Below are 10564 nucleotides of genomic sequence, written 5' to 3'. Positions count from 1 at the left end.
GCCTTTTGTCGTTGGCGTCATCTACTAATAGGGGCGCAACAACAGATCCAGGTTTGCACAGATCACAAGAACTTGGAGTACTGGAGGACCGCACGAGTACTCAACCAGAGACAGATTCGATGGGCACAGGAGTTCTCCAAGTTTTTCTTTGAAATCCGATACATGCCCGGAGAGGAAAACGTAAGAGCAGACGCTCTATCGCGTAAACCGGAGTACTTGGAAGGAGAGGGGCCGCCGGAGAAATGACACATGATCCCCGAGGACCGATGGGTGTGTGTGGGAACTTTGGTGGGGAAAAGAGAACTAGCCAGACTGACCAGAAACGACGGGTTCGCGCAAACAAAAATCCGGGAACTGCGAGACAGAAGAGGGACCCAAGAAGGGTTTGAGGAGAAGGAAGGGGTGCTGTACTATAGGGGAGCGCTGTACGTACCGGGGGAGACCCTGAGGGGAAAGGTACTCAAACAACTCCACGACAATCCCACAGTGGGGCACTTTGGACAGCACAAAACCATGATGCTTGTGACCAGGCAGTTCTGGTGGCCCAGGGTGAGGGAGGATGTACGGGAATACGTACGGGGGTGCGACCGATGCCAAAGGGCAAAGGGGGAGCAGACTGCCCCCGCAGGTTTACTGGAACCCTTACCCACGCCGGGAAAACCCTGGGAGGTGGTGTCCATTGATTTCATGACAGATTTGCCCAAGTCCCGGGGGAAAACAGCGGTCATGGTAGTGGTTGATCTACTGACAAAAATGTGCCATTTTATAGCTTGCTCACATGCCGTAACGGCAGAGGAAACAGCCCGGTTGTTTGTGGAGCACATTTTCAGGCTGCATGGCGCCCCCTTGAGGGTTATCTCCGACCGCGGAAAACAATTTACTTCCCGGTTCTGGAGGAAGCTCATGAGCTTGCTGCAGGTCGAGGTGGGTTTCTCGGCGGCGAGACACCCGGAGACCAACGGGCAAGCAGAAAGAGCGAACAGTATACTCCAGCAATACCTACGCTGCTACGTCAGCGAGAGACAGAACGATTGGGTAGAGAAATTAGCGCTGGCTGAATTCGCATACAATAACGTGGAACACGTGTCCACGGGAATGAGCCCATTCATGGCCAACCATGGGTATCATCCCAGGGCCTTCCCGGGTAGTGGGGAGGAAAGCTGGAGCGTAACCGCAGCAGAGCAGTTTGTGGAAGAAATGGAGGCCCTGCGCCAGCAACTTAAGATGAACTTGGAGCGGGCCAAGGAAACTTACAAGAGGCAGGCAGACAAGCACCACAGGGAAGGGGAAACCATACGGGTGGGGGACCAGGTGTGGCTGTCCACCCAAGGGTTACCTTTCAAAGGGGGGTGCAAGAAGTTGCAGCCCAGGCAGCTGGGACCTTTTGAGGTAACACAGCAGGTAAATCCCGTGGCATTTAAGCTCAAATTGCCTGATAGCATGAAAATACACCCGGTGTTCCACAGGTCCCTGCTCTCACCACACAGGGAGGGGCGGAGATTTCAGGGGCAAGAGAAAGAAGTCACCACACACCCGCAGGTAGAAGAAAGGGAACACCATCACAGGGCCACGGAAATACTTGACTCAAGGTGGCGAGGGCGCCAGGTGGAGTATTTGGTAACTTGGGAGGGGGAACCCGGGTCCGAAAACACGTGGGTGCCCGCGGAAGCCTTCGATGACAGGTATCTGGTGGAGGTATTCCACCGCCGGTTCCCGGACAAACCCAAACCCCTAGGGATATTCTGGGAGGAGCAATTTGGAACCACAGACGATGAGGAGGTTTTTGAGGGATTTTCTGACTCAGAAGAGGAGGGAGGAGAGGTTTCGGAGGAAGAAAAATCAGACTGGGAGGGCCACACCGTGGGCAGGTATAAGAGCGGGTGGGAAGCGGGTTTCGAATCCACAGAAGATGGTGACAGTTCCTTCCGGGGGTTCCCCGCCTCGTCGGCCGACGAAGAAGACGAAGTTGGTTCCACAGGTCGGTCCAGGGGTGGAGGGGGTCCTGGGGGGGAGGTGGATGTCAGGGAACTGACATCAGAGCGAGAGGCGAAGGGGAGGCTCACAGATTATGCTGACGAAGTACCCAGCAGCAGAGGGAGAAACAGCTCGGTGGAGGGGGAAGCTAATCAGCGCAACACCAGGGAGAAAGGGGGGCAGATGGGGGAATCGGAGAGAGGGCTCCAGGACTCTTCACTGGATATCAGTGAGGAGAGCCCAGGTCCTCCTCTGCCCACACCCTCCCTGCGCAGAAGACTCCCGCGCAGTGAGAGGAGGAGGAGGAGACTGGGTGTCAAACAACTTTTATGTTGGAAGAGGTTCAAGAAACGCCCACTGACGGATTCTGCCAGCGACTGAGGCAGCCGCAATGAGCAAGGGCTGTGCAGTCAGAAAGGTTTAACAAGGCAAATTAGCCTAGAGAGGCACCAGTTTACGCACGAGTAACTCATAGCCATTACAGATGCCTATATGACTGAGTGCATGTTCCCTGTCTTGTCATGTTTGTTGATCAATAAAGCAATGTTATAGAGAAAATCCAGTATTGGTTGTCTGGGGTTTACTTGTGCCTTCCTAGAGTGTACTGGGTCTCATCTATGCTAAACATGTAAACAGATTAAAAGGACCTAATTGGTCATAACAGGTTTGGGACTGGCTTTTGGAAGATGCCTGTTTGTGAATTTGTTTTGTGTGTGTGTAGATCAGTGCACGATGACCAACGTGCAGTCTTTGCAGTAAGCCTCTATTCTGATGGCCTGAGTAACCATGACAACCAGTAGATTCTTATCTGCTGCAGCCTTCATCCGCCCTCACAGCCATTGTAGCATACCATTATCATCCGCCTGTTCTGCCGTTGAGGACTTACTGGATCATTCTTTGTCTAGCTCCTTTCCTTTGACCTTACCGCCTTGGGTACAGCACACTAAACAGCTGTAAGGCCACTGAGGTTACTTCACAAGTTGGACACAAGAGAGAGCATGAGGGAAATAGCTGAAGGGAACTCCTCTCTATTAAAAATCATCTCTGAGGCCAACACACATACAATTCAGAAAAAGCAGAACATATTGCACCAGGTTAGATTACAGTCTCTCCTGCCAAAGCTCATCTTGCCAGACTGCTGGATGTCAATTTGTCGGGGAGGCTGCAATGTGAGGATGCACTTGGCCCATGGCTCCTTGGCTCATAAGTGGCAGCAGATCCAATGCAAAAGGAAATCTTCATCTTTTACACTTGCAGAAATCTGCACAAATCACTTCTATGAAATGCCTGCTATGTTCCCTGTTGCAACATTATGTACACAGTGCCTTCTTTTCAAATTATTATCTATAAATATTTTTATCATGTATACAAAAGAATAAAAATGTGAACTAAGAAATAAGTGGTGGCGCTCTCGCCAAATTAAATTTTAGGGCCAGAAAGAAATATGGCAGCAGGAACAACTTCAGCACTCACCCAGGCGTGCTGGCCCAATTGTTGAGGTTGGAACTTAACGGGTTAAGTTCTTCCCATGATGCCACACCATTCTGACGTCAATTTTGGAAGCTTGGGAGGAGCTTGGGAAGAGTATGCCAGTCCCACTCGGTACTTTGTGGGGAAAGGATGCAGTTTTGTCATGGCTGCAAATAGTCCTGGAAATTCCTGAGAAATGTTGGAATAAAAGCTGTAAATAGACAAACCTGGACTGTGTGTGTTTGTCTGGAAGCCAAGCTACATGACAGTTTTACACCGCTGTGTAATCTCTGCTACGGCGTGACTGAGAGATCGGAGCAGAGCGTGCGGCAGGAGAAGTGTGCCGGGCAGTAAAGAGCTAATTGAGGATCGTAAATCAATTAGCGGGGGTCGCGCCAGATCAAACAACTTGCACAGGTTATGGATACCCTAAATCACCTATCGTAAAACTGTCACGGAAGAGCTGCCGGGAGCTGAGAAATCTGCGGTGTCTAGCAGAGGAGCACGGAAGCAAGCAAGCAAGCAAGCTGAAAGACGCTGTTGCTGAATGCTGTGGAGCTGTGAGCTGAGAGCAGCAAGGTAACGTTTCTCCACGCCAGAAGAGCTGGTGCTTTCGTAAGTACAGCTTGGGGCCAATTTGGGAGAGCGTGAGAACATGGCAGATGGCCAGGTGGTGATTCAAGCTCCGTTTGAACAGCTTGAGAAACTCACCGCCCAAGCGTGGAATACCTGGGCAAGATGGGTGAGAGCGTGGTTTATAGCCACGGAGGTTTGGGACATTTCCCAGAGGGAACCAGTGCAACTGGTGGACAGAGATGCAGGAAAGCTGAAGTCTGTTTCTCTGGAGGAGAAAATGCAGAGGGAGAAAGCTATGAGAGCTGAGGTCTGCATGTTGAGAGCAGGTGTTCATGCAAATTTGCAACATCACCTGGAAAGCATTGAATCTGCGTGTGGGGCCTGGAGTGTGCTGAAACGTCTGTGTGAAGGCTCAGCAGGAGGCCTAGGGCAGATGGAAGCTGATAGCCTAGAGATGGCTGGAGCCCCTGTTCCTGATGATTTAGCCTCAAGGAGTGCTAGTGAGCAAGTCGGGGGGGCGGAGAGTTACAAAGGCAAGTTTGAAAAGTTTTCCACTGAATCTGCTGGAATGGAGCGGCAGTTCAGGGGGGGCGGATCTGGCAAGGAGTGCTTTTCCGGAAGAAGGAGGGCCAGGCCAGCTGGGAGGAGACCCAGGCAGTGTTTTTCCACTGGGTTTCGTCGGTGCTACGTGTGTGGATCCCACGGTCATTTCAAAAGAGACTGCCCACAGAGAGCAGCTGCACAGGAAGGCTTCAAGGACACCTTCCATGGAAATCAGTCGGGTTTCCATGGGAACCAGTCTGGAAGGGGAGGTCAGCGTGGGAACGCAAGAGAAGGACGAGGAAAACAACGTCAGGAGACTTATCAAATCACGGCTAGTCTGGCGTTGGCTGAAGACAGCCGTGGGACAAGCCAAGAGCTAAGTTTTGTTATTGACTCTGCAGCTAATCGCAATTTGATTACAGAGACACCTGCTGTCGAGAGGTGGAACTGCACGGCAATTCCTGCCGGGAAAACTGTACTGTTTGCAAATGGACAGAAAAGAAATATGACTAATGCTGTAAATTTGCATTTTTGTATTTTACAGGAAACGTTGGAGTGTTGTACTGTTCCTGGGATGCAACACTGTCTTTTATCTGTGCCTTATTTACTGAAAAAGGGATTTACGGTTTGTTTTCAGGGTGATGTGTGCACGATCTCCAAAGGAGGGAGGATGCTTGCCAAGGTTAAAAAGGGGCAAAATGATCTCTTCATTCTTAAAACGTCTCTGGAGGGTGGTGGGAAGGTTGAGAAAGCACAAGCACTGCGTGCTACAATTCCCAATCATGATTCATGCGTACATGCTTGGCATACACGTACAGCTCATAGTTCTCTTGAAGAACTACAGGTGCTGCCAGAAGTTTCCAATGGTTGTAAGATCTCAGAATGTGGACATGCTGTAAATTGTGAAACTTGCAAACTGGCAAAGGTAAAAGGATGCAGTTATCCAAAGGTTGAAAGGATAACCACTAGGCCTTTTGAACTGGTTCACATAGATTTGTGGGGTCCTGTAAAGGAACCAAGTCTGGGAGGGTCAAGGTTTCTGCTCTCGATGCAGGAGGATTTTACTCAGAATTCCTGGATACATGGCCTCAAATCCAAGGATGATGCAGCACAGCTGATCAAAGGGTGGATTGAGGGGGTGGAACAAAGGTTTTCCACCAAAGTGCAAGCTGTCACAAGTGACAGAGGAGCTGAGTTTACAGGTTCTGCTTTGCAGAAGTACTTTCACAAGAAAGGGATACGTCACACAGTGACTTCACCCAATCAGAGGGGAGTGGCAGAGCGGAAGTGTCAGGCTCTGGTTAAAACTGCACAGGTGTTGCTGGAAGACTCTGGGTTACCTCCAAGGTTTTGGCTGGAGGCAATCAAGTATGTAAGCTTCACCTGGAATCGCACCTACAATTCCATGGTAGGGGACACACCATTTGGGCTGTTGCATGGCAGGAAACCCCAGATTCATTTTTTGCGTATGTTCGGGTCACGTGCGTCTGTGCCGGTACCTGCTGCTTTGCAGGGGCCAGATGGATCCAAGTTCCGAAAAATGATCTTCTGTGGGTATGAGCCAACAGCGAGTGCATGGAGATTTGCATTTCCATCAGGTGATCAGAGTAAGTTACTGATCAGTAAACACGCTGAGTTCTATGAGCAGGATAAAAAGACACAAGCTGCTGTCAAGCGTGATGTTCTTTCAGAGTGTCTCTCAGAACAGGAAGATTATGAGGGGGAGGAAGAAGAAGCTGAGTCTGATGATGACGATCAGGTAACTGACCAAAGTCAGGAACAGGAGGAGGTATCGGTAGTTTCTCCACAAGATGTAAGGAGAACACCCAAAAGCGAGCCCAGTTCTCCTGTGAGTGTAATGGAGAGGATTCGAAAACGTTTTAAGTCAGAGGGGGAATCCCGTGATGCTGAGGACACATTTCCTGGTGGCAGTGAGTCAGAGGTAACATCTGAGTTTATGCCCAGAAGGTCTAGTCGCACAACAAAGGGCATTCCACCTGAAAGATACCAGGCAACATGTGCGTGGGCGAGATTCGCACAGTGTGATTCTGGGAGTGTTGAAAGGGTTCAACAGGTGCCTGGGAAAGATGCTGGGAAGGAGCACAAGGCAAAGGGTAAGGTGTTGAGCTCAAAAAGGTCTTGTCAGAAGGTGCAGCAAGGGGGGGTGTTGAGGTTGGAACTTAACGGGTTAAGTTCTTCCCATGATGCCACACCATTCTGACGTCAATTTTGGAAGCTTGGGAGGAGCTTGGGAAGAGTATGCCAGTCCCACTCGGTACTTTGTGGGGAAAGGATGCAGTTTTGTCATGGCTGCAAATAGTCCTGGAAATTCCTGAGAAATGTTGGAATAAAAGCTGTAAATAGACAAACCTGGACTGTGTGTGTTTGTCTGGAAGCCAAGCTACATGACAGTTTTACACCGCTGTGTAATCTCTGCTACGGCGTGACTGAGAGATCGGAGCAGAGCGTGCGGCAGGAGAAGTGTGCCGGGCAGTAAAGAGCTAATTGAGGATCGTAAATCAATTAGCGGGGGTCGCGCCAGATCAAACAACTTGCACACCAATGAGGGGTGGACATGCTAACCTGAGACACCAGCAAGCCAAATTCTCATGGTGAGCTGTTTGCATGTGACAAGGCACATGTCAGGACACTCGCCCCAGGGGCATGTGATTTAACTGTGGCCACAGCCAGGCCTGTTTCACCTCTAAAAGATAAGTTTCTCTACATGCCGTACAAATATACACTACACCCAACATTTACAGTGTGTGATTTCTTGAAGTTTACAGCACAGGAAGCAGGCTGCCTAACTCTCCATGATATAGAAAACAATCACTCAAAATGCATTATCTTTCAGGCAGATGACCTTGCAATCCAGGAAAAGGCTGTGGAGCAAGGTACACCAGCAGCCACAATAAAAGGTTCTGAGTATACGGGAGGGACTGTGGGGCTACTGCATTGTCCTCTGTCGCTTGGCATCAAGGGGGGCCTAGATTTCCAGCAATTCATCTGAGGCCTTCACTTTCATTGCTGGATCTTTTGGCCAGCTCTTGGACAGGTTTAGCCTGTGTAGGAAGGAATGGCTTTAGGGAAGAGGAATCCTGAGATACTGGCAAGGGCCATGCCTCACTGTTTCCTGGAGCAGGAGCACCAGCTGAGTATTGCCAGGTATGTCGTCCAGGAGCTCCATGCAACTCAGATGCTGCACTCACCTGTCCTTGTTTGGCTCTGCTGGACTGCCATGGGCTTCAAGATCTTCTTAGCATCACTTGCATAGCAAGGAACATTGTATTTGGCACTGGAGGTCTTGATGATGGCACCTCTTTTCTGAGCATCTTGAATCAAAGCATTCCAATCTTCATTTTCCTACAATGGTTTTTATTTTATTTTAAGAAACAATAAATTATTAGGACAGGAGACTGGGCAGGTGCGGTAGTGACGGTTTATAAGCAAGAGTTGGGAAAATTCATGGATTCGAAGTTAATCCTGCTGCCTCAAAGTAGAGGCTGTTGTAGCTTGCTCCCAGTTCTCTTTTCTTCGAAGGCAGGGACAGGAACCTGGTGACCAAATCAGTCCCCCCCCCCCAGCATTCCCAGTCAGCCCACCACCCTTCAACTTGTCAATCCCACCTGCTCCCTCTAAGGAGATTCTTCTAACTTCTGTTGCACTGCAGGAGAGGGCGAGTGTGATTGTGTGGGTCTCTGGCTCCATCTGCTTTTGGAGTATGCCTCTCAACAGCATTCCACAAGGAAAAATGGAGGAGACCTTAGCTTGAAAAAGACTGGCTAAATTAATCTGAAATACTAAAGACCACTAATAATGGGTGTCAGTAGAAATTAGGACACAGAACTTCCTTTGGATTGCACTCACTGGTAAACAGTGGCTTCTGAGCACACAACAGAGAATCCCTCCAATTCATTTGTACATAGGCTACAATTATCCTTCCCTCCTCACTGCAGCTATAGAACCACCAGTGACAGAGAAACAAGTATTGTTTAATGCAAGTCCACTAACAACTCTGCCACTTTACAGGAGCATCAGCAAACCACCATCACCAGGACTTCCAAATGGATAAATCTGGATTGGAGGCCCTCTAGTGGCAAAGTCATTGCAGTACAAGACTGACAAAAGTGACCATAATAAGACTGAGTGCATACGTATGTGAGTGATTGTGATTTCACACAGAAAAGTGGCAGGATGGGAAAGAGGGTGCTGAGGTCTCCCCCACTCCACTTACTTTTCTCCCGACAGGGCTCACTCCCAGTCCAAGAGCCTGACTGGGAGAAAAGTGTCAGGATAGAGAAGAGTCTGATGGCGCAGAAGCAACTGACATGGTAGAGAACCTGATCCCTTTCTCCGCTTGAAATAAACCCTCCCCACCACACAGTTTGGCATTTTAAAACACTGAGACGAGTGGAGAACTTCTGTGGCCCTCTATATGCTGCTTAACTACATCTCCCACCATCCCTTGACCATTGGCTATGCTGGCTGTGGCTGATGGGAGTTGTACAACATCTGTAGGGCTGTAGGATTCCCAGTCCCTGCCCTTACAGCCTCTCACGAACAACCTTGGTGGATCAGATCAAATGGTCCACCCCCTGAAGTGCCATGCTTGGTCTTGCATGAAAAATAGCAGTGGTGGGGAAGCTGTGTTGTTGGGTTCCAATTCCCACCAGCCCCAGCCAGCATAGCTAAAGGTCAGAAGACGGGAGTTGTAGTCCAGCAACACTGGGAGGCAACAGAGCTTCCTTAGCTCTGGAATATAGTATTGCCAGTTTAAGCTCAATTGTGGAAAGACCTAAAGTAACCTAATTGTTTTATAATTTATGAAACCTGAGTTTCAGGTTCCTCTGGGCACCCACAAGCGACAGGGCCTTCTCAGTGGTGGCTCCCTCTTTGTGGAATGCCCTCCCTGGGGAGCTATGCCTTTCTCCCTCATCATTGCCTTTCAGGAGGCATTTGAAAACATGTTTGTTTAGCCAGCACTTTTGGTGGTTGAAGAACACTGTTCCTAGCAATGCTGAGATCACTGGATGAGAGAAAGCCCCCCCCCCCCCGATTTTTAATCGTAGCTGTTTTTAGAATGCTTTAACATTTATTCTGTGTGTGGCATGTTTACTACACTGGGCTCATTTGGGCAGAACATAAATTCAATAAATAAGCAAATGCTGCTGTAGTAAAGTTAGTGTTTGTGTAGAAACTATTCTTTGGTCAAGCAACGAGAGTGAGGCCTTGTGGGTAACCAGCAAGCCACAAGGACCATGGGAAATAAGTTCTGTCCCTTTAACCCCAGACTAACAGGCTCCCAGGGTGTGAAAGCTTTATTATGGGAAAGGAAGACCCTTGATTTAATGGAAGGTTTAGCACCTGGGTCCGAAGCTATCTGCATTCCCTTAGTGATCTTATCTGGCTTGATTGCCTGGGAATGCGCATCTGTAGACACCCCATGGAAGGGAGGAACCCTTTGATTTAGGCTCTGGGTTTTTAATTGACCCAGCTGCTAGAAGTTAGATTGATTAGCCTGCAAGCCGGTCATTGGAGAATTTGAAAAATAAAGAGTTATGATTGGTTCTGGGGGTTCCGACCCACGTGCAAATCGGGGATAAGAGATCTGGGAAATGGCTGGAAAAGCGCGCTCTGCAATCCGCAAAACGCCTGGCTGCTGAAGTTCCATCTAAGTGGCTGTCCTTACATCCTTTGTGATGGAGAATTGCGAAAGCTTTTGAGTGCGGACTTGAAAGGACTCTAACTATTCTCTCTTTGTTTCGATGTGAGTATGTAAGTTTTCTTGCCTTGTAACTTACAAAGGAAGTGCCTGCTAATTTAGCATGTTTTCTTATGTCCTTTTAAAATAAATTTTAAAGAAAGAAACTGTTTTTGGTTTGTGTGCCTTTCCGGGGGAAAAGCTAATTCCTAGCCTTACGCTTAGTTACGCTCTACCGTAGAATTTCTGTCTGCAGGTCTGTGGATACAGCCTGTGGAGGGGGGATAACCAGCAATAACG

The 10564-nt window shown here is 49.1% G+C and overlaps 1 protein-coding gene across 1 annotated transcript in view; it reads right to left on the bottom strand.

Moving 5' to 3' along the window:
* Nucleotides 1–7128: 7128 nt before the first annotated feature.
* The window catches only part of LOC309523304 (putative helicase senataxin), a 74818-nt gene continuing 71382 nt past the window's right edge, over nucleotides 7129–10564 (bottom strand). The window contains exons 11-12 of the mRNA XM_082207099.1: nucleotides 7773–7926; nucleotides 7129–7625 (exon numbers count right to left, since the gene is read on the bottom strand). Coding sequence (XP_082063225.1) covers nucleotides 7621–7625; nucleotides 7773–7926 — 159 coding nt within the window. The 3' untranslated portion in view covers nucleotides 7129–7620. The remainder of the gene's footprint in view (nucleotides 7626–7772; nucleotides 7927–10564) is intronic.

The sequence above is a fragment of the Podarcis vaucheri genome, assembly GCF_965113315.1.
Source record: "Podarcis vaucheri genome assembly, chromosome: W".
In the NCBI taxonomy this organism is placed as follows: Eukaryota; Metazoa; Chordata; class Lepidosauria; order Squamata; family Lacertidae; genus Podarcis; species Podarcis vaucheri.
This window is presented reverse-complemented; position numbering and strand designations above follow the sequence as displayed.